We start from the raw sequence: 25,000 nt of genomic DNA, 5'->3' as shown, positions 1-25,000 counted from the left end.
TACTACCAACCTGTAGTCCCTGTAATTCTCTTACATTACCAGTTCCGACACCAGGTCGTGATAATGAGTGACTTTTTTTTGCAATACTTAAGTGCGAATAGCAAGATAGAATGTCAAGGGTTTACTAATTGCAATTTAACAGAACGACTCAGGGTCGCAGACAACCCACTGCATAGTGTTCTGCACAATTACCAGCAGCTATAAGAGACATGCCTGGTTGTCTAACAACTGTCGCCGACACTACAATTAAAAACATAGAACAGAGAACCCTACAACACATTACATGCCCTTCGGCCCACAATGTTGTGCTCACCATATGACCTAATCTAGAAACTGCCTTGTATTTCCCCGGCGCATAGACCTTTAGTTTCCCAAGTTCCATGTACCTATCTAAGAGGCCATTGTATTCGCTTCCATCACCGCCGCCGGCAGTGCATTCCACGCCCCCAACACTCTCTGTGTGAAAACTTAACTCTGACATTCCGTCGGTACCTGTTTCCAAGCACATTAAAAGTACACCCCACGTGTTAACCATTTCATCCCCGAGAAAGAAGCCTCTGGTTCTCCACACGATCAACGCCCTTCAGCATCTTACACATATAATCATGGTAGAAACGTCCAATCCTATTAAATTGGATCTCCCTGATGAAGTGTGTAGGCCCGAAACATTGACTGTTTACTCTTTTGCATAAATTCTACCTGGCTCGCTGAGCTCCTTAGGATTGTGTGGGTATTATTTTGGTTTCCAGCTTCTGCAGATGTTCTCATATTTGCGATTAGACTCGGACAACAGTCAACAACGTAAGAACCTGCGCTGCAGACAAGAGACAAAATAACCCCAGTTCATTACCAGCTCAGGAATGCTCTGGTTTTATCATTTAATCTGGCCAGGCAATTATGTTGCTGTCTTTAAACCACTCAATCTGATTGGGAGTTACATTGGCCAAGACTAGAATGAAGCCGGAGTTGGGACATAATCCTCACGTATCATTGGAAATATTATTTATGGTAAAGCTTTGAGTTGGTAATAACTGATGTGAAGTGCATTAATCTATTGTGCGCTCGAAAATATATTGGTCGTGACAACTCTTAGTTCCGTCAGCCCCGGGCGAGGAGGATCACCGGTGCTGTATAACACTGATCGGTGGCAGGGAAGACATCAGCGAGACGGAACTGGAAATGCAACAGAGTGGGTAACGTTCCGTCAGAAAGCGGTACAACATCTTTTAAAGTAATTTTAATTCGGATTTCCAGTATCACTCTTTTATTTTTCAGACATCGATAAACCTTCCAGTTAGTTCGAGAGAGAGAGAAAAAAAAGCACAAATAACTTTTTCCTCTTGCTCTGGAAGTTCATTAAATTTCAGTGTACGTTTATTATCAATATAAATATATGTTCCTGCAATGAGATTTATTTTGTTCAGTACCGGACAGAAGGTGTGGTCAGAGAGAAACAGAGAACGGCCGGGGAAGGAAAGAAGCAGGCTATGACGAGGCCTTGGGATGTGAACAGAGATGAAGCCGGAGATATGCAGGGACAACGTGGGAGCAGGTCGGGATGGAGATGAAGTTGAAAAAAGAAGAGAAAAAAAAACACACGCTATCTTTCAATGCGATCATGTTTCCCTCACGTGAAACTCACTAGTTTGCAATGAGATTAAATTTTGTTCAGGACGCGACCGGACGTGTGGACAGACGGGAGCAGAGAACAGAGGAAACAAATTTTCACGGGACTTTAGGATGTGAACGGAGGTAAAGAGGCAGAAATGAAAGGACAAAGCGGAGCAGTCCGGAGATGGAAACGGAGTTGGAATAGGAAAGAAAGACACACACACACACACACACACACACACACACACACACAACTCCGCTATGTTGCAGTCTGATAACGTTTCCCTCACCGGCGTAGGAGAAGGAGTAAGTGATGACAACGTGGGAGATATTGGGAGCAAAACACCGCCAGCATCACTAAACAGGATGAATCAGAAACAACGGAGAGAATGGACAAAAGGGAGCGGATTCTTCCTAAATGGCCCAGCCCAGAGTAAAACGCTGTCAGATGTAATGGAGATGATTAAAATAAAACTGGCGGGACCCGAAGATAGACCTTCCATCGGGGTGAATTACAGCCGAGGTGATCCTTACTTATTACATATCTGATGAAGGACACATTTCACCTGTACGGAGTAAACAGCGAGTGACATATATCACCACAAAATGCATGCGTATTTCAGAGCGCTTAGTTGTTACCCGTGGTCCTACATATCGGCAAGTGGACAGCTTATGGTGGAAACATGGTGTTTGACTTAAATCTCCTGCAGAAACCAGCAAGTCGCTCTATAATTTTAGGAATTTAGTTAACAGTTTCAGCGGGTATTTCATCGCGTTCTTCAGCTCCTCTCTGAACTTGCTCTGAGTCACGGCGTAAATACAAGGTGTTGGTGCAGGAGCTGAGGATCTGCAGCATCGTCGCCGCGGAGTCTGCGATATAAATCGGATCCGTGTCCGTGTAACGAGAGATGTTTGCAATCTCTACGTAGATATCAAAAATCAGCCGTGTTAACCACAGAAATATAAAACTACTGGTTATACTGAATAGCAAAACGACCGATTTCCTTCGGTTCTCTATCTCCGGGTCCTTGTCTTTCTTTCCGCTGCTGCGGCCCCGGAGCCCCATCCGGATTTTATTGGCGGAAACAATCCGTCTAACTGTCAGAGCATTGAACAGTAAAATCAGAATAAATGGCAGACAAGGTATTAAAATGCGATGAATCATCTGAAGTGCGGACCACGAGGGGGAGATATAGAAGCTCGCTTTGGTCACACACCCATAGAAAACTCCATCAATTGTCATCAACGGATCTAATGTATAGTAGAAAGGAATACTTTCTGAACACCCCAGCACACTCACTGTCCCGATAACCACAGCCGCCGTTCTTTCGGTACAATATTTCGTTTTCAGCTTTTCACAACAAATGGCCACAAATCTGTCAAAGGTGAACGCGACTGTCAGCCAGACAGAGATCCCGGTGCTTGCTAAAAGCAGACAACGAACAACCCTACAAGCGGGAGTCCAATAGAGGAAGGAAGACCAAAAGTATATGTAAACAGTCCACTTCAGCAGAGGGTCAGAAATAACGACCAGGAGATCGGCCGCTGCCATTCCCAGCAGGTAGAGAGTGATACATTTGGAGAGACCGCACTTTCCTCGGGACAGGATCACAATCGCCACCAGGTTAACTGCAAGAGAGAGGGAAAGAAGCAGAGAAATTACTGACCTGTAAGGGCAATAGAGCAAAATTATAATAGTATTAGACTTGACATTGTGTTTTATTTCTGCTACAAATGGTGGAAACCGGACCAAGAGCATATGAAGCCACAGACAGGTGCAATATCGGAGTGGCCGAGAACTTGCTGCAAGTTTTTTTTTTATAAAAGGGTTATGTCTGGGTGAAGTGCCCCACCGACGAGATGACAGCTGTCTAAATGCCCCCTCGGCCGCATTAAGGGATGGGCATTAAATACCAGTATCACTGGCTCTGAGCAGCACCGGAATGAAATGAAATCCATACCGGCAGCTCCCTCTGATCACATTTCTACAATAAATAAACCATTCGGGTTGTTCCATCACCCAGTCACGCAGTTCACTGACGGACAGAACAGAAGGTCGGCCGGCTCCCGCGGATGCAGTGCAGCCCGCTGTCCTCCTGTGCAATTTACAATTATTCCATGACATCGAGACAGCGGAGAGGATTTCAGTCACAGGCAGCATCTCGGCTCCAATATGGAGCACTGCCTACTCCGAAAGCAATGGGATTAATTGTCAGCGCCTTCCGCCGATGACTGAAATGCGGGGACTAGGTGTCTGTGGAAACACGTAGCGAGAGAAACACTTCAGACCATCAGAATTAACTCTCAGTTCCTGCCGTTTACAGGTGTGGCAGCGGCTTACCGGGAATTCCAACGGCTGCAATAACTGGGTAGTAAATGTCTTCAATCCGCCAGATTACTGGATATCCCAACTGAGCGGCGCAGTGAACGCTGTTTCTCTGAATTCCACAGCTCGGCAAGACACTCTGGGCTGACGTACTGCAACAGACTCTGATTTATACCGGGGATCAATCTCCAGTGACAAGGTCCCACCTCTGACCATTGTTACTGAACAAACAAATTACATCACCGGCAGCGTCTCAGGTGCAAATGTTGCAGAGATGTAACACGAACACGTCAGTGTCTTTGGCATTACCCCATTCAGATCTCTCTGTGTCATTTGACGAAAATGTGCAAGTCAATAAGTGAACACTGAGCCGCTCTATCTACAACCTTTCACAGTTGTATAGACAGCGGTCATGACTGTTCCTATTTCCCAACCTGAAACGTTCACTGTGGTTCTCTTTCCACAAGCATTCCGGAATCGACGTGTCTGCATTGTCGGCACGTTTCACCGTCACGCCTGCTGTTTCATCTACAAATAGATCCGGTTTCCCCTCAGTGTGCTCTGGATCCGGGTACACATGTAAACCCGTCTCAGTCTCCTCCTGCAACTTTCATTCAATGACATTCACTTTTTTTTTATCCAGCAGCTCCATCTTTGTCCGCTCAGACACCAAACCCACCCCATCCCATTATCTACCACCAGATATAAAACATACTCGCTTTGTACATAGACACGCTGTCCGGTTCTCCACCACCCCTGGACGACATCGATGCTGCCGTCAGTTTGATCAACTTCCCTGGAATAATGTTTATTTCCGACAACTTGAAGCTCAGAGCTGTCCACGGTTCCCCACATCTCATAAACTATCTTCTCCAGATCTTTAGTATCACTGTATCTGTATGTCCATGTGTGTATCTGCCTGCGTGAGAGTTTGTGAGTTTGTCTGTGTATATGTGTGTATGATATTTGTGTATATTTGTGTGTGATCGTGTGAGTGTATCTGTGTGTGGATGCATATGTGTGAATGTGTTTGTGCGCGTTGTGAATATGTGTATGTGTATCAATGTGGGTATTTGCGTGTGTGTGTGTGTCTGTCTGTATGCGTATGTGTGTTACTGCGTGTGCAGGTGTATGTGTAGTTATTTGTATGTCTGTGTGTGTATGTGCGTGTATGTTTGTGTGAGTTTGTGTAGATCTATATCCGTTGGTGTGTATGTGTGTGTGCGTTTGTATGCGTATATCTGTATATGTATGTGTGTGTATTTGTATCTGTATGTGTGTGTTAGTGCATACGTGTGTTAGTGCATACGTGTGTGTGTGTGGTTGTGTGTATGTCTGTGTGTGTATGTGTGTATGTAAATATGGTGTGTATGTGTGAATTTGTGCATGCATATCTGAGTTTGTGTATAATCGTGCGCGTGTATGCATGTGTGTGTATGTGTCTGTGTATGTGTGTATGCGCATGTCTGAGTATTTTAAACTTTCCATCACCAACCCGATTTTCCCAATCTACCTGCATATTCAAATCGCCATGACGATAGTAATGATACCCTGTGTACCCGCCTTTTCTATATCCCATTCTAATCTGTAACTCAATTTCTGGACTCTATTTATTAAAGGCCCATGTACAACTTCCAGCAGAGACAGCCCAGCCCCTATGCCTTCATACCTGTCCTTTCGATACAATGTGTATTCACGGATGTTAAACTCCCAGCTCTAATCTGCTTCCAGCCACGACTCAGAGATACCCACAACATAACTGCCAATGTCTGTGTGCATTACAGCATCATCTACAAGTACTGCGTGCATTGAAATGTATCACCTTCACTCCTGCACTAACCCCGCTTGCACATTTTGCTCACCTGTTACATTTTAATTCACCCCACTATCTCTAACTTTGCCTTGTCACATGCCTGAAAGTGTGGGGTTCTTTAGTTCCTACTCTCTCGTTCAGAGCATATGCATTTCATTTTTTTACATACCAGTCTCTGTACAGTGTAAGAGTGTGGGTATCATTCTGTATCTGTCAGTCTCTGTTACAGTGTGAGAGTGTGGGTTTCATTCTGTATCTGTCAGTATCTGCTACTTTGTGAGAGTGTGGGTTTCATTCTGTATCTGTCAGTCTCTGTTACAGTGTGAGAGTGTGGGTCTCATTCTGTATCTGTCAGTCTCTGTTACAGTGTGAGAGTGTGGGTCTCATTCTGCATCTGTCAATCTCTGTTACAGTGTGAGAGTGTGGGTCTCATTCTGTATCTGCCAATCTCTGTTACAGTGTGAGTTTGTGTGTTTTATTCTGTATCTGTCACTCCCTGCTCGAGCAGAAAGCGTGTCGTCTCTGTCCAGTACCTGTGAACATCTGATTTCGTGTGAGCGGGCCTGTATTTTTCTCTATCTTTCCCGCTCAAATCAAGTAAATACAGTAAGTCCAATAAAAAAATAATAAAATAGATTTTGTATTCCTTGAGCTATTTGTTAAACTACATTCTGCACACTATATGAAAATATTGAAATTAATTAATTTAGGTTAATAAGTGCGTAAGTAAATTCAGAATTTGATAGGAACAAACCTCTCAGAGGCACCGCGTTTCATGTTCCAGTAGCATTTATGTGCATACATATCCCTGAGCAATTCTAAATTGCTACCTTTACCGTGTATCTCTTCACACTTATGCTTCCCGATTCTGTTATCCGTTCCACTATGTGCACCAGATTATGAGTTTATTCAAGTGATGTCTCACTCATAAATGATATAATATTCATTTCGGTTTTCCTATGACAGCCTCAGCTGGTCTGTAATATGTCTTGTATATTTTTCATGGAGTGTGATGGGACGTTGCGGAAGGAGCTGCACTCTGTGTCTGATCCCGGGAGAGTGTGTGATGGGACAGTGTCGGGGGAGCTTCACTGTTTCGGACATCCGTGATATACTGTATTTAAACAAGCAGCTATTGCTGTCGAGCCCCTGTCATCTATCGCGATTGTATTACTGTGCTGGACCAATGCCGGATCCTCGGAGATATTGTCGCCCGAGATTTTGACACTTCTCTCCGTGTCCACTGCTGAGCCATCAACGAGGGTTGTTGTTTTCTCCCGAATTCATCCTCCGGAATGTTGCCATCAGTCCCTCGGTCATTCTGATGTTGTTGTGCGGGTAATGTGCTTCCGTAGCGTTCAGTTAGCAGGATGTGTCTTGGACGATTGCGCTGAGAATCTCTAAAATGCTGATGAGTTTACTTTCCGTGTTAATCAAGGGAACTGCAACGGGATATGGAACAAATTCACAGTGAAGAATGGGGATATGCATGATGGGGCGTGACTGTGGAAATCAGAAACTCTGAAACAGAGAAAACCTGCAGCACAATACAGGCCCTTCGGCCCACAATGCTGTGATATTACCTAGATTTACCCATAGCTCTCTGTTAATCTAAGCTCCGAGAACCTATCCAGGAATCTCTTAAAATACTTCGGAATTAAGTTACATTTGGATAAGATATTCCGTTTACCGTTGAGGACCTCAGCGTGGTGTATAATTCCATGTACGCCATGCATGTGAGATGTTAACTTTACTGGAGGGGTTCGAGTCCAGGACACTGGAATGAAGATTTATGTTATGGACCCTATTTATTCTCTACAATTAATTGCTTCGTATGCTTAGAATTCCTGTCTCGTAACACTCTGTATGTTTGCACAGATCTATCAGTCCGAGGACTTGAGGTAATCTAAATGCTTCAATATATTCGCTGCAATATTGTCAGGTTCTGGTTATTCTAACATATTTGAAGGAGCCATATTGTTCTGCTACTTTGGAAGGAATTCCCTCATTCATTGTTTTGTATCGGTCAGGCAGATCCACTATTGGAACTCATCTGGAAATATTGAGGTGTGTTATTTAAGGCTTATTCTAGGGACAGAAGGCTCAATGACGTGGAGGTTTTGGGAGATTACTTTACACATAGAAGCTGTTTTTGGCATTGTATGGTTCTTATATTCTCTATCATTCGGATATATTTCAGAGATAGATGATCTGCATTCGGCACTGTGTTACTGCAGACGGTTTCCTCGGAAGTAAGTGTCAATATTCTATTTATTTTCAATAGTTTGGCCGTTTAAGATTTCATCTGCTAATAACAATTTATAAAGCGGTGGTTCGAGGTTCATTTAGTTTGCTGACATATTTCTTTCTATTTCTTTCTACTCTTTGATGACTTACCAGGCTGTGTCTCATGCTGAGAATTGCGGTTCAGCGTTGCTATCTTATAACCAGCGTGTAATCATTGTGAGGAAATTCATCACTTTTTAGGAGATTAAAATTCCACCAGGTCTGCTTTTTATTTGATTCATGCCCCTGTGCGGTTTCTTCTTGCGAGGGGATTATCTTTTTGTTTATTTAGTATATTTCCCGGTTTTAAGATTGTATCGGACATTGTATACTGAGAGAAAATAATGACTGTCATTACACTCTTGAACTAGACTCTGCATCCAGTACGTTAATGCGGCTTTATGTGCGGTGTTACATATACAATGGGACAAGGCCCTGAGTATTGTATTTATTTGGACAATGTCCTGCCTGATGTGTCAGAATGTTTATTTCGATTTAGTATTATTCAGAGTCACCTATATTGTTTGACTTCAATTCAGATTGAGTATATTCTGTATATTACAGTACCAGGGATACTGTTTATTAGGGGGAGATCACTAATAATGCTGTGCTGTGTGATTTTCATCTCCACCTTGGCCCGAACATTTGTACAACTTCAACTAACGTGTTCCATCTGAGTCCTGTTTTATTTGTTTTATGTACCGCCAACTTTTATTATTGTCGTGGTCAATGCTAGACTGCAATATAGACGCGTTATCGCCCGCGGCGCTGAAGGCATGATTTGAGCTGAAGCTGCTGAAGCGTTTTCCGCATTGCTCTGCATGGTCGCAATTTCTTTGTCGGGGTGCATCGCTGATCCGCATTTGATCTTGTCTCCATCAGTTTGCAATCGGAACTGATGTAATTCTGATGTCCTGAATTCTGAATTTCATAGATGCTGGTTTTCACCAGCAACTTTGATGTGTGTTGCTGTATAATTTCACTGGTTTTCTCAATTCTGTTCATATGTATTTAATTACGACTTCAGAAGCTGAATTGGATGAACACGGTACATTGACCTTCACCAATCGTGGGATCGGGTTTAAGAGCTAAGAGGCAATGTTGCAGCTATATAGGATCCTGGTCAGACTCCCACTTGGAATACTGTGCTCAATTCTGGTCCCCCACTACAGGAAGGATGTGGAAACCATAGAAAGGGTGCAGAGGAGACTTACAAGGATGTAGCCTGGATTGGGGAGCATGCCCTATGAGAATAGGTTGAGTGAACTCGGCCTTTTCTCCTTGGAGCGACGGGGGATAAGATGTGACCTTATAGAGGTGTACAAGATAATGGGAGGCATTGATCGTGTAGATAGTCAGAGGCTTTTCTCCAGGGCTGAAATGGCTAGCATGAGAGGGCATAGTTTTAAGGTATTTGGAAGTAGGTACAGAGGAGATGTCAGGGTAAGTTTTGTTACGCAGAGAGTGGTGAGTGTGTGGACTGGGCTGCCGGTGGCGGTGGTGGCGGCGGAAACGATAGGGTCTTTTAAGAGACTCCTGGATGGCTACATGGAGATTAGAAAAACAGAGGGCTATGGGTAAAGCCTAAGTAATTCTAAGGTCGGGACATGTTCGGCATAGCGTTTTGGGCCGAAGGGCTGTATTGTGTTGTATGTTTTCTATGGTTTTTTTTTCGGAAAGATAAAGTATGTCCGGCTATGTATTATCTTGAGGTACACCACCGGTATGAGGTCTTGTATTACTACAGGGTGCTTTGTCGTTCAGATAAATTCCTTCACCATTGACAGCAGAAAACCTGACGGGATTTTATTTGTTTATTTTCAAAGCTTGCAGAGGGACTTGGACCAAATGGGAAATTGGGCTGAAAAATAGCAAATGCAGTTTAATACAGACAAATGTGAGGTATTGCACTTTGGAAGGACAAACCAAGGTAAAACATACATGGTAAATGGCAAGGCACTGAGGAGTGCAGTGGAACAGAGGGATCTGGGAATACAGATACAAAATTCCCTAAAAGTGGCGTCACAGGTAGATGGGGTCGTAAAGTGAGGTTTTGGTACATTCAACACACATCACAGTTGCTGGTGAATGCAGAAGGCCAGGCAGCATCTCTAGGAAGAGGTACAGTAGACGTTTCAGGCCAAGACCCTTGCTTGAATTTCCAGCATCTGCAGAATTCCTGTTGTTTTGGTACATTGGCCTTTATTGATCAGAGTACTGAGTATAACAGTTGGAATGTTATGATGAGGTTGTATAAGGCATTGGTGAGGCCGAATCTGGAGTATTGTGTTTAGTTTTGGTCACCAAATTACAGGAAGGACATTAATAAGGTTGAAAGAGTGCAGAGAAGGTTTACAAGGATGTTGCCAGGACTTGAGAAACTCAGTTACAGAGAAAGGTTGAATATGTTAGGACTTTATTCCCTGGAGCGTAGAAGAATGAGGGGAGATTTGATAGAGTTATATAACATTATGATGGGTATAGATAGAGTGAATGCAAGCAGGCTCTTTCCACTGAGGCAAGGGGAGAAAAAAAACAGAGGACATGGGCTAAGGGTGAGGGGGGGGGATCTTAAAGGGAATATTCGGGGGGCTTCTTCACACAGAGAGTGGTGGGAGTGTGGAATGAGCTGCCAGATGAGGTGGTAAATGCGGGTTCTTTTTTTTAATATTTAAGAATAAATTGGACAGATACATGGTTGGGAGGTGTATGGAGGGATACGGTCCGTGTGCAGGTCAATGGGACTAGACAGAAAACGGTTCGGCACAGCCAAGAAGGGCCAAAGGGCCTGATTCTGTGCTGTAGTTTTTCTAAGGTTTCTATGGTTTCTATCTTTGTGCTGAAATTTATTCCTCCCACAATTTCTTCCTTTCGCATTTCCACCGACAAGTAAATCTCAGGAATCACATGCAGTGTGTATTTGTGAATGATTCTCTCATCTGTGTGAATCCACCCATTTCAAATTTTCAAAGTACATACATTTTAATATTTTAAACATGTGAAATTCTGCACATGATGGAATTCAAAGCAACACACAAAACGTTGGATGAACTCAGCAGATCAGGCAGCATCTATGAACATGAATAAGCAGTTGCCGTTTATTCCATCATCTATCCGAGACCTTTATTCAGGTCTAGTAAGTAAGCGGGGAGATGCCGGAATAAATGGCGTGGGGAGGGAAAAGGCGACAGATGAAGAGAAGTGTGTGTAAAAGATAAATTGCAAGAGCGGAAGGAATCTGGTAAGAGAGGACAGAGGAGCACAGGGAAAACGGAGCAGGATGGGGACGACGTGTGAGGTGATAGGCGGGTGAGAATAAACATGAGACCAGAGCGGTGAATAGAAGTAGAGGGGAGGAGGAGAAGGGATTTATTTTTAACCGACATTCATGATATCAGGTTGCCTCTCCTACGTCTTGAGCGCATCCTCACCGTGGCACAAGGATAAGCCATGGACCGAATGTATCGGGTCCGGATTGGGAACTAGAATTCAAATATTTGGACACCGGATATCTTCGCTTTTCACGGCTGGAGCGCTGGTGCTCGACGAAATGAAGCCCAGTTTATCACGGGCCTCGCCAATGTGGAGAAGGCCGCAACAGATCAGGTGAAGTGTTACCTCACCTTGTAGAATTGTCCGGGGGATCGGAATAGGAGGAGGTGAATGCCAGGTGTAGTAGGCTGGCCGCTCCGGGAAAAGGACCCTTGAGGGAGATCAGTCGTGAGGGACGGATGACAAAGGGAATCACGGATGGAGCGATCCCTTCCGAAAGCGGAGTGATGGGGATGGGAGGTAGTGATATGTCTGTTTGAGCGACCTTTTAAAAATATGGTCGGCCTATCCGCGCTCACCTAATTTTCCCGCCGCCTTAACAGCGACATCGTTCTTTTTGTCCTTACCTACCACACAATATCACCCTGAATTCAACATATTCAACATTGCAATTTCTACCATCTTACCAAGAAACTTATGTTTACCTCTCCCCCACCCACACCTCTCCGCTTTCCGCACGGTTCAGGCGCAACGCTTTTTAATTCTGTCTGGGAAGCCTCCAACCTAATAGCGTGAATACCGGGTCTCCTACCGGTAACAACGCCCTCTCTCCGCTCTTGTTCTATTCTCCACACTGGCCTCTTCTCACTCGCCTATCACCCCTCGTGGTTCCCTCCTCCTTCCCTTTCTCCTGTGGTGCATTCCGCTCTCCCATCCGATTCCTTCCTCTCCAGCCCTTTAGCTTTCCTGTCCGGTTGGCTTCACCTGTCACATTCTTGCTATTCTCCTTCCCTCCACCAGCTTTTCTGTTCTGCCGTCTTCACCCTTCCTTTCCAGTTCTCAAGAAGGACATTGGACAGAAACGCCAACTGTTTTGTATTCACTTCCGTGCAACTACCTAACCTGCTGAGTTCCTCCAGAATTTTGCGTGTGCTGCTTTTAATATTTGGTGGTGAGATATCGTGCCGGAATATCCGATTCAAATGTGTTATTGTAATGTTCTCTTTGAGCCAGTGATGCCTCGCTGCATTTCAATGTTGAACTTGCTTTAAAAACCGGCTTCCTATAATGTTCATGCTGTCAATGATTCTGGAAACTTACACACATATAAGGTGTTTCAGAGGCCAGGAACTTTCCATCCTTGCAGTTACCACAATTTGGAACCAGTTACTCTCACGAACACTAGGTTGTCATTGTTCTCACTGTGTGATTTTGAGATGGTCATTTGTCTGATATTACATTGCAGGAAGACAGTGTTGAATTTATTTGTCAGTTTTACGGCTCCGAGTTGTGACTCGGAAAGGAAAGGCTGCACCTGCTTGAAACAATTGGGCTGCTTAAGGTATTGAAACCAAATGAACAGAGTTGCAGATGACAACGGATGAGACTGTATCAGGGCAGCGTGAGTGTCAGGAAGTGTTGAAACCAGAGAGTTGTGTCCGTCCACCCAGGGAGAATCTGGAGCGACAGGATAATCAATGGACAACATTCCATTGAAAGTAGAAGAGACGGATGCAGGTCAGATGAACCCTCAGTGCCAATTCCGTTTCCAAATGAGAGTGAGAGGAGAATTCAGCACCTGCTTCAGCTGCTGCCTGAACTTAGTCTGGCTGACGGCGTAAAGAGCGGTGTTTGTGCAGCAGCTCAGAAGTTGCAGCATGTAGCACAGTTCATTGAAAAATGAAGGTATCGTCAACCAATATGGGACGTCCACTGCATGAAGCATCCTGTTCCAGATAGCCATCACCCCATACAACGCCCATAACAGGATGAAATTTCCCGAGACGACCAGCAGTAAAACGAGGGACTTTCTGCGGCTCTGCAATTCCGGGTCTCTGGAACTCTGACCACGGCTGGTAGCCCGGAGTCTGCCGCGGGCTCTACTGGCCAGTAAAACGTGTGTGATGGTGAAAGCATTGAGCAGGATAACAACGAGGAATGGGATCACAGTCGAAATGACAGAACGTACGACATCGATTACTGTCCAAAATAGTGATTCAAGTAATTCCCATCTCCGCATGCAAGGCCACCGTATGTTAGAGGAAGTATATATATCTTGGACCATGAAGAACCAGGAAATGTTCTTTAAACAACTCAGTGCAGTCACTGTGCTCAGAACCACAGCCGCCGTTCTCCCAGTGCAATACTTAGCGTTTAGATCCTGGAAGCAAATGGCCACAAATCGATCAAAGGTGAAGGCGACGGTGAACCAAACAGAGCAATCTGTGGCGGCCTGCAATAAGAAGACGTGGGTTCTGCACACGCGGACGTAAATCAAGAAGGAAAAGTTATCCGGAAAAGCCTTCGGAATTTTCATCAAGATGACGTCGAGGAAAACGACCGCTAGGTCAGCGGCTGACATGGCCAGCAGATAGCGGGTGACAGTTTTAGAGAGTCCGCACTTTCCCCGTGATAGTATGATAATCGTCACCACGTTCACTGTGAAAAGCAGGACAGAAATTATATATCAAACTGAGAGCATCATTGTATAATTTGCTAAGAACAAAGTCAAATACTTGCACGAGTCAGAGGTAGAAGAATTTATCGCTGATTGCAGACGGATTTTGGGTCAGTCAGGGATTAATATTCAATACGAATGCTAATTAGTGAGAGTGACGTCACCCACTGGACAGAAGACGCTTTGAAATCCGATATCTGAGTGAGGACAACAATGAGCGGATGTCGTTTGTATCATTTCTTTCCCCAAATAAAATATACAGTCTGAGAGAAGCAGTTAATATGAAGTTCAACATGAACCAAATTCAGTCGAACAAATCGAGCTGATACTTGCCCCGGTTCAGTGCAGTATCACCGATCTCCGCAAACGAGACTCCAGGAGGGTATGTTGCCTCCTTGGTGCAAGGGTCAAGGATGTCTCTGAGCGGCTGCAGAACATTCTGGAGTGGGAGGGTGAACAGCCAGTGGTCGTGGTGCACATTGGTACCAACGATATAGGTAAAAAACGGGATGTGGTCCTACAAGGTGAATTTAGGGAGTTAGTAGATAAACTAAAAAGTAGGACCACAAAGATAATAAACTCTGGATTACTACCAGTGCCACGTGCTAGTCAGAGTAGAAATAGGAGGATATTTCAGATGAATACGTGGCTTGAACCATGGTGCAAGGGGGAAGGTTTCAAATTTCTGCGGCATTGAAACCAGTTCTGGAGGAGGTGGGACCGGTACAAACAGGACAGTCTGAACCAGGGCTGGACTGGAACCAATGTCCTAAGGGGAATGTTTGCTACTGTTGTTCAGGAGGATTTAAACTAATGTGGCAGGGGATGGGAACAAGTGCAGAGAGACAGAGGGGTGTAAAATGAGGGTAGAAGCAAAAAGTAGTAAGTTGAAAAGTAGAAGTGGCAGGCCGGCAAATCCAGGGCAAAAACCAAAAAGGGCAACTTTTCAACATAATTGTATAAGGGCTAAGTGTGTTGTAAAAGCAAGCCTGAAGGCTTTGTGTGTCAATGCAAGGAGCATTCGTAACAAGGTGGATGAATTAAATGTGCAGATAGTTATTAATGAATATGATATAGTTGGGATCACAGAGATATGGCTCCAGGGTGACCAAGGATGGGAACTCACCATTCAGGGATATTCAATATCCAGGAGGGATAGACATGAAAGAAAAGGAGGTGGGGTGGCATTGCTGGTTAGAGAAGAGATTAACGCAATAGAAAGGAAGGACATTAGCTGGGAGGATGTGGAATCGATATGGGTAGAGCTGCATAACATTAAGGGGCAGAAAACGTTGGTGGGAGTTGTGTACAGGCCACCAAACAGAAGTAGTGAGGTTGGCGATGGCATTAAACAGGAAATTAGAAATGCGTGCAATAAAGGAACAGCAGTTATAATGGGTGACTTCATTCTACATATTGGGAGAAACAAATTGCTAAGGGTGCTGAGGAAGAGGATTCTTGGAATGTATGCGGGATGTTTTTCTGAACCAACATCTCGAGTAACCAACTAGAGAGCAGGCCATTCTAGTCTGGGTGTTGAGCAATGAGGAAGGGTTAGTTAGCAATCTTGTTATGCGAGGCCCTTTGGGTAAGAGTGACCATAATATGGTGGAATTCTTCAATAGGATGGAGAGTGATATAGTTAATACAGAAACAAAGGTTCTGAACTTAAAGAAGGGTAACTTTGAAGGTATGAGACGTGAATTAGCTAAGATAGACTGGCAAATGATGCTTAAAGGGTTGACGGTGGATATGTGGCAAGCATTTAAAGATCGCATGGATGAACTGCACTAATTGTTCATCCCAGTTTGGCAAAGGAATAAACCAGGGTAGGTAGTGCACCCGTGGCTGACAAGGGAAATTAAGGATAGTATCAATTCCAAAGAAGAAACATACAAATTAGCCAGAAAAAGCGGCATACCTGAGGACTGGGAGGAATTCAGAGTTCAACAGAGTAGGACAAAGAGCTTAATTAGGAAAGGAAAAAAAGATCATGAGAGAAAGCTAGCAGGGAACATAAAAACTGACTGTAAAAGGTTTAATAGATATGTGAAAAGAAACAGATTGGTTAAGACAAATGTAGGTCCCTTACAGTCAAAAACAGGTGAATTGATTATGGGGAACAAGGGCATGGCAGACCAATTGAATAACTACTTTGGTTCAGTCTTCACTAAGGAAGACACAAATAATCTTCCGGAAATAAGGGGCCGAGGGTCTAGTGAGATGGAGGAACTGAGAGAAATACATGCTAGTAGGGGAGTGTTGTTAGGTAAATTGAAGGGATTAAAGGCAGATAAATCCCCAGGGCCAGATGGTCTGCATCCCAGAGTGCTTAAGGAAGTAGCCCAAGAAATAGTGGATGCATTAGTGATAATTTTTCAAAACTCTTTAGATTATGGATTAGATCCTGAGGATTGGAGGGTGGCTAATGTAACCCGGCTTTTTATTTAAAAAAGGAGGGAGAGAGATACCGGGGAATTATAGACCGGTTAGCCTAACATCGGTGGTGGGGAAAATGCTAGAATCAGTTATCAAAGATGTGATAACAGCACATTTGGAAAGCGGTGAAATGATTGGACAAAGTCAGCATGGATTTGTGAAAGGAAAATCATGTCTGACGAATTTCATAGAATATTTTGAGTATGTAACTACTAGAGTGGACAGGGGAGAACCAGTGGATGTGGTATATTTGGATTTTCTAAAGGCTTTTGACAAGGTCCCATATAGGAGATTAGTGTGCAAACCTAAAGCACACGGTATTGGGGGTACGGTATTGATGTGGATAGATAATTGGTTGGCAGACAGGAAGCAAAGAGTGGGAATAAACTGGACCTTTTCGGAATGGCAGGCAGTGACTAGTGGGGTACCGCAAGGCTCAGTGCTGGGACCCCAGATGTTTACAATATATACAAAGTCTTAGACGAGGGAATTAAATGCAGCATCTCCAAGTTAGCGGATGACACGAAGCTGGGCGGCAGTGTTACCTGTGAGGAGGATGCTAAGAGGATGCAGCGTGACTTGGATAGGTTAGGTGAGTGGGCAAATTCATGGCAGATGCAATTTAATATGGATAAATGTGAGGGTATCCACATTGGTGGCAAGAACAGGAAAACAGATTATTATCTGAATGGTGGCCGATTAGGAAAAGGGGAGGTGCAACGATACCTGGGTATCATTGTACACCAGTCATTGAAAGTGGGCGTGCAGGTACAGCAGGCGTTGAAAAAGGTGAATGTTATGCTGGCATTCATAGTAAGAGGATTCGAGTACAGGAGCAGGGAGGTACTACTGCAATTGTACAAGGCCTTGGTGAGACCACACCAAGAGTATTGTGTGCAGTTTTGGTCCCCAAATCTGAGGAAAGACATCTTTGCCATTGAGGGAATACAAAGAAGGTTCACCAGATTGATTCCTGGGATGGCAGGACTTTCATATGATGAAAGACCGGATCGGCTAGGCTTATACTCGTTGGAATTTAGAAGATTGAGGGGGAGCTTATTGAAACGTATATAATTCTAAAGGGATAGACAGGCTAGATGCAGGAAGATTGTTTCCGATGTTGGGGACTTCCAGAACGGGGGGGTCACAGTTTGAGGATAAAGGAGAAGCCTTTCAGGACCGTGATGAGAAAAAACTTGTTCACACAGAGAGTGGTGAATCTGTGGAATTCTCAGCCACAGGAAACAGTTGAGGCCAGTTCATTGGTTATATTTAAGAGAGAGTTAGATATGGTCCTTGTGGGTAAAGGGATCAGGGGCTATGGGGAGAAAGCAGGTACAGGGTTCTGCGTTGGATGATCAGCCATGATCATACAGAATGGCGGTGCAGGCTCGAAGGGACGAATGGCCTACTCCTGCACCTATTTTCTATGTTTCTATGTTTCTATCATGGTAACAAACAGCCAAAGTCAATAAGGGAGAGGTTGACTGTTTTGATGGATTTCCGTGGCTGCATGCAAAATGGTGCTGGGGTCCATAAAATTCATAACATTTCATCTCGACATGGTTCGGGTAACCATATAGCCATATAACAATTACAGCACGGAAACAGGCCATCTCCGCCATTCTAGTCCTTGCCGAACGCTTACTTTCACCTAGTCCCACCGATCTGCACTCAGCCCATAACCCTCCATTCTTTAGTGTCCATATAGCTAACTGATTGAACTTTAAATGACAATATCGAACTGCCTCAACCACTTCTGCTGGCAGCTCACTACACATGGCTACCACTATCTGAGTAAAGAAGTTCTCCCTCATGTTACCCCTAAACTTCTGTCCCTTAACTCTCAACTCATGTTCTCTTGTTTGAATCTCCCCTACTCTCAAGTAAAAGCCTATCCACGTCTATTCTATCTATTCCCCTCATAATTTTAAATACCCCTATCAAGTACCCCTCTTCCTTCTACGCTCCAAAGAATAAAGACCCAACTTGTTCAACCATTCTGGTAAATCTTCTCCCTACTCTCTCTATTTTGTTGACATCTTTTCTATACTTCCGTGACCAGAACTGTACACAATACTCCAAATTTGGCCTTACCAATGCCTTGTACAGTTTTAACATTATATCCTAACTCCTATACTCAATGCTCTGATTTACAAAGGCCAGCATACCAAAAGCTTTCTTCACCACCTTATCCACATAAGATTCCACCTTCAGGGAACTATGCACCATTATTCCTAGATCCCTCTGTTCTACTGCATTCTTCAATGCCCTACCATTTACCACGTATGTCCTATTTTGATTAGTCCTACCAAAATGTAACACCTCACATTTATCAGAATTAAACTCCATCTGCCATCTTTCAGCCCACTCTTCTAACTGGCCTATATCTCTCTGCAAGCTTTGAAAACCTGCTTCATTATCCACAACTCCACCTATCTTAGTATCATCTGCATACTTACTAATCCAATTTACCACCCCATCATCCAGATCATTAATGTATATGACAAACAACATTTGACCCACTACAGATCCCTGAGGAACACCACTGGTCACCGGGTTCCAATCTGACAAACAGTTATCCAGTTATCCACCACTACTCTCTGGCGTCTCCCATCCAGACACTGCTGAATCCATTTTACTACTTTAATACTAATACCTGAAGATTGAACCTTCCTAACTTACCTTCCGTGTGGAACATTGTCAAAGGCCGTACTGAAGTCCATATAGACAACATCCACCGTTACCCTCGTCAACTTTTCTGGTAACTTCTTCAAATATTCAATAAGATTTGTCAAATATGATCTTCCACGCACAAATCCATGTTGACTGCTTCTAATCAGACCCTGTCTATCCAGATAATTATATATACCATCTCTAAGAATAATTTCCATCTATTTACCCACCACTGACGTCAAACTCACAGGCCGATAATAGCTAGGTTTACCCTTAGAACCCTTTTTAAACAATGGAACAACATGAGCAATACGCCAGTCCCGCGCTCCATCCCCGTTTCTAATGACGTTTGAAATATTTCTGTCAGAGGCCCTGCTACTTCCTCACTAATTTCTCTCAAGGCCCTAGGGAATATCCTGTCAGGACCCGGAGACATATCCACTTTTTATTCCTTAAAAGTGCCAGTACTTCCTCTTCTTTAATCATCATAGCTTCTATAACTTCCCTACCTGTTTCCCTTAACTTACGCAATTCAATATCCTTCTCCTTAGTGAATACCGAAGAAAAGAAATTGTTGAAAATCTCCCCCATCTCTTTTGGCTCCACACATAACTGTCCACTCTGATTCTCTAAGGGACCAATTTTATCCCTCACTATCCTTTTGCTATTAATATAACTGTAGAAACCCATTGGATTTATTTCCACCTTACTTGCCAAATCAAGCTCGGATCTTCTTTTAGTTTTTCTAATTTGTTTCTTAAGATTCTTTTAACATTCTTTATATTCCTCGAGCACCTCATTTACTCCATGCTGCCTATATTTGTTATAGATATCTCTCTTTTTTCTGAACCAAGTTTGCAATATCCCTTGAAAACCATGGCTCTCTCAAACTTTTAACCGTTCCTTTCAACCTAACAGGAACATAAAGATCCTGTACCCTCAAAATTTCACCTTTAAATGACCTCCATTTCTCTATTAAATCCCTCCCATAAAATAAATTGTCCCAGTCGACTCCTTCTAAATCCTTTCGCATCTCGTTAAAGTTAGCCTTTCTCCAATCAAAAGTCTCAACCCTGGGTTCAGACCTATCCTTCTCCATAATTATATTGAAACTAATGGCATTGTGATCACTGGACCCGAAGTGCTCCCCAACACATCCCTCCGTCATCTGACCTCTCTCATGCCCTAACATGAGATCTAACACTGCCCCTTCTCTCCTTGGTACCTCAATGTATTGCTGCAGAAAACTATCTTGCACACATTTTACAAACTCCAAACTATCCAGTTCTTTTACAGTATGGGCTTCCCAGAAACTGTGTGGAAATTTAAAATCTCCCAAAATCACAAATATGTGCTTACCACAAATATCTGCTATCTCCTTACAAATTTGCTCCTCCAATTCCTGCTCCCCATTTGGTGGTCTATAATGCACCCCTATAAGTGTTACTATACCTTTCCCATTCCTCAAATCCACCCAAATATCCTCCTTAGTCGATTGCTCTAATCGATCTTGCCAGAGCACTGCTGTGATATTTTCTCTGACAAGCAATGCAACACTTCCCCCTCTTGTCCCTGCGATTCTATCACACCTGAAGCAAGGAAATCCAGGAATATTTAGTTGCGCAGCCTTTGTGTCTTCTACTGCTTTTGCTACTGCGTTAACAAATCAGACAATTCACAAAAAGGCATGGATCTAATCAGTATATTATAATTGACCATCTCCTCGGTACCTTTGAAAGGGCAGTGTTTCGGGTGCATGGAAAAGCTGAAAACAAGAAAATACTTAAGAAAGAAATCAGGAGGGCAAAAAGAAGACATGAGGTTGTCTTGGCAGTCAAAGTGAAGGATAATCCAAAGAGCTTTTACAAGAATATTAAGAGCAAAAGGATTGTAAGGGATAAAATTGGTCCTCTTGAAGATCAGAGTGGTCGGCTTTGTGCGGAACCAAAGGAAATGGGGGAGATCTTAAATAGGTTTTTTGCGTCTGTATTTACTAAGGAAGCTGGCATGAAATCTATGGAATTGAGGGAATCAAGTAGTGAGATCATGGAAACTGTACAGATTGAAAAGGAGGAGGTGCTTGCTGTCTTGAGGAAAATTAAAGTGGATAAATCCCCGGGACCTGACAGGGTGTTCCCTCGGACCTTGAAGGAGACTAGTGTTGAAATTGCGGGGGCCCTGGCAGAAATATTTAAAAAGTCGCTGTCTACGGGTGAAGTGCCGGAGGATTGGAGAGTGGCTCATGTTGTTCCGTTGTTTAAAAAAGGATCGAAAAGGTAATTCGGGAAATTATAGGCCGCTGAGTTTAATGTCAGTAGTACGTAAGTTATTGGAGGGAGTACTAAGAGACAGAATCTACAAGCATTTGGATAGACAGGGGCTTATTAGGGAGAGTCAACATGGCTTTGTGCGTGGAAGGTCATGTTTGACCAATCTGTTGCAGTTTTTCGAAGAGGTTACCAGGAAAGTGGATGAAGGGAAGGCCGTGGATATTGTCTACATGGACTTCAGTAAGGCCTTTGACAAGGTCCCGCATGGAAGGTTAGTTAGGAAAATTCAGTCGCTAGGTATACATGGAGAGGTGGTAAATTGGATTAGACATTGGCTCGATGGAAGAAGCCAGAGAGTGGTGGTAGAGAATTGCTTCTCTGAGTGGAGGCCTGTGACTAGTGGTGTGCCACAGGGATCAGTGCTGGGTCCATTGTTATTTGTCATCTATATCAATGATCTGGATGACAATGTGGTAAATTGGATCAGCAAGTTTGCTGATGATACAAAGATTGGAGGTGTAGTAGACAGTGAGGAAGGTTTTCAGAGCCTGCAGAGGGACTTGGACTATCTGGAAAAATGGGCTGAAAAATGGCAGATGGAGTTTAATACAGACAAGTGTGAGGTATTGCACGTTGGAAGGACAAACCAAGGTAGAACATACAGGGTTAATGGTAAGGCACTGAGGAGTGCAGTGGAACAGAGGGATCTGGGAATACAGATACAAAATTCCCTAAAAGTGTCGTCACAGGTAGATAGGGTCGTAAAGAGAGCTTTTGGTACATTGGCCTTTATTAATCGAAGTATTGAGTATAAGAGCTGGAATGTTATGATGAGGTTGTATAAGGCATTGGTGAGGCCGAATCTGGAGTATTGTGTTCAGTTTTGGTCACCAAATTACAGGAAGGATATAAATAAGGTTGAAAGAGTGCAGAGAAGGTTTACAAGAATGTTGCTGGGACTTGAGAAACTCAGTTACAGAGAAAGGTTGAATAGGTTAGGATTTTATTCCCTGGAGCGTAGAAGAATGAGGGGAGATTTGATAGAGGTATATAAAATTATGATGGGTATAGATAGAGTGAATGCAAGCAGGCTTTTTCCACTGAGGCAAGGGGAGGAAAAAAACAGAGGACATGGGTTAAGAGTGAGGGGGGAAAAGTTTAAAGGGAACATTAGGGGGGGCTTCTTCACACAGAGAGTGGTGGGAGTATGGAATGAGCTGCCAGACGAGGTGGTAAATGCGGGTTCTTTTTAACATTTAAGAATAAATTGGACAGATACATGGATGGGAGGTGTATGGAGGGATATGGTCCGTGTGCAGGTCAGTGGGACTAGGCAGAAAATGGTTCGGCACAGCCAAGAAGGGCCAAAAGGCCTGTTTCTGTGCTGTAGTTTCTATGGTTAACAGAAGAGTACTGCAGTCTGATGTTTCAGATGGGAGTAATGCAGAGAAACACCCGGATATAGTTCCTGCGGAAACTGTCGGACGCTCATTGAGCGCCTCGGCCATTAGACCACAGGTGGAGTATATTTGCAGATTCATGGAAAGCATTAATAGCCAGTGAACACACGGGTACACAATGAGAGTGTGAGAAGGCTGCAGAGAATCGACACTGGTGGCGTGAACAAAAACAGGAATATTTAGGTCAACCCAAAGTTTAAAATAAAATAATCAGGCAGGGGTCCGGTGGAGAGAGTAAGGCAATGTGACGAACAGTAACTTAGGTACGGGTAGATTCAACGTGCAGTGAAGGCATTGTGAATGGCTGGGGTGGTCTATTTCAATTTCCCCAAAGCCGCCAGGTCATGGCAAGAAGCTGTCTTGACAACATTAGTGAACCAACAAGCACGAACTTTAATGGAGCAGGATACAGATTACGTAGTAACCTCACACACTGAATAGATGGTCTTCAAGTTTTCATTCATTCTAAACCCACTGATTTTCCGTCTCACCCACTGTCGTCCTGCATTCAGTTGCAGATCCGACCGTAATATCCCAAACTCTGTAATTCCCCCCCCCCCCCACCCACAGCACCCACCCCCGGACTGATAGAGCTGTTATTTCCGGGCCATTTTACTTTTTTCGCGAAGGTTAATAATCTGTGTATACTAATCTTCCTGATTTGTTCCACAGCTTCTCTTTCTGCGGATAGAAAATGTTCGACTGTCTGTCAGAGATGCAGATGCCATATACTGTCTGTTGGTTTAACCATATCAGAATTTGCAACCCGTGTTTTGGGCTAACAAACCATAGAAATGCAGAAGGGGCTATATTTTTTTTTCTTCACGAATCACTATTTGGTCGGCGCTGAATACATTGCGCGCCTGACCGGCCTTTAGCGAGAAAGTCAGACATGGCTAAAGTCTTCGTGAGGAGCAGAGTGTGAAATGCCTCACAGATATTGGTCAGAGCTTCGGAAGGGGGACAGAGCGTAGCTGAAACTTCTCTCGCTCTCTCTCGCCGAAGACAGGAATTGAATCGGAAATATGGGTTCATCATGCCCGGTGACAGAGAGCATGAAAGTCTTTATCAGCCGAAGGAGTTTTATTCTACAGAGGAGGCGCTAATCTGTGGGGTTTACTTTGAATATTGAGTAATGGAGAGGACAGATGCTCGTACTGAGCCCAGAGTCAAAAACAAAGAGGCGGATGAAGACGTCCATTGCAGCTGTGTGGGATATTTATCGAAGGTTTGTGCAGCAAGCAGGAACACATTTTGGAATCGGCGCAAAGGTAAGTTTATATTCTCGATAAGTAAAAATCAACACAAGAAAAGAGAACGACGCGTATCTTTTAAAATCAGCGGTAACTGGTTCCGTCCACACGAAACACTGGAGCAGCTCAGAAAGGCTCGTTGACAACATCCTAACCTTCGACTGCGACCGTCTCGAAGTTCAGGAGCAGTACAGCGTGGGGAGTCCGCAGCCTCAAGATTTCCCTCTAAAATACGCCATTCTAACGCGGAAAAGAATATCGCAATTCCCTTACAGTCTCTGAGTCAGGACCCTGTTACTGTCTCCCCGACAGCCCCGCGGGATACCCAATCCTCAAGTACATCAGCTATTCCACAAGACACCTGTCTCAAAGACAGGTCGGGATGGACAATACAATGCTGGGTCAGCTTGAGAAATTCACGACTCTTGAGCAAATAAAACTGAAATTGAATGTAAAGATTTGACAGCATTCCTAACTGTCGGAAAAGAAAATAAGTCGTCAGTCTGACCCGGGCGTTTTCAACATTTACCGAATATAAACGTAGGAGTTACGATATGTATCAAGCAAACAAAAAGGACAGTGTGTGTTTGTGGGTAACATGGGGAGGAGTGGACGTGACGTGCGTGTTGTTTGCGATAATAAGACCTTGGTATAGCTACCTTGCTCGAAATAGTTTCAACATGAGACTTCGACTTACCAGGGATGGCAACGACAGCAAGAATTGGGTAGTAAATCGGCGCAAAGTCCAAGAGCGCAATATAGATCCGCTGTGATAATGTAAGGCCAGTTGAATGAGTTTTGAAGTAAACATCCGCATTGAAACGTTCTGATCCATTGAGTGTAACTATCCACTGAACCGATCCCAGATTCCGACCCATTCTTGAATTGTCCCACTCAACTCTCCAGGATCGGTGTG

The 25,000-nt window shown here is 43.9% G+C and overlaps 1 protein-coding gene across 1 annotated transcript; it reads right to left on the bottom strand.

Moving 5' to 3' along the window:
• Positions 1-13,059: 13,059 nt before the first annotated feature.
• On the bottom strand, positions 13,060-24,962 carry LOC134342017 (probable G-protein coupled receptor 139). Its single transcript, XM_063039956.1, has 2 exons — positions 24,782-24,962; positions 13,060-13,967 (listed from the first exon to the last, which is right to left on the bottom strand). The coding sequence occupies exons 1-2, from the start codon at positions 24,960-24,962 to the stop codon at positions 13,060-13,062; spliced, it is 1,089 nt and encodes a 362-aa protein (XP_062896026.1).
• Positions 24,963-25,000: the final 38 nt, after the last annotated feature.

This window comes from Mobula hypostoma, unplaced genomic scaffold (genome assembly GCF_963921235.1).
Source record: "Mobula hypostoma unplaced genomic scaffold, sMobHyp1.1 scaffold_197, whole genome shotgun sequence".
NCBI classification, from domain to species: Eukaryota; Metazoa; Chordata; class Chondrichthyes; order Myliobatiformes; family Myliobatidae; genus Mobula; species Mobula hypostoma.
The sequence above is the reverse complement of the archived record's forward strand: the minus strand, read 5'-3'. Positions and strand labels throughout refer to the sequence as shown.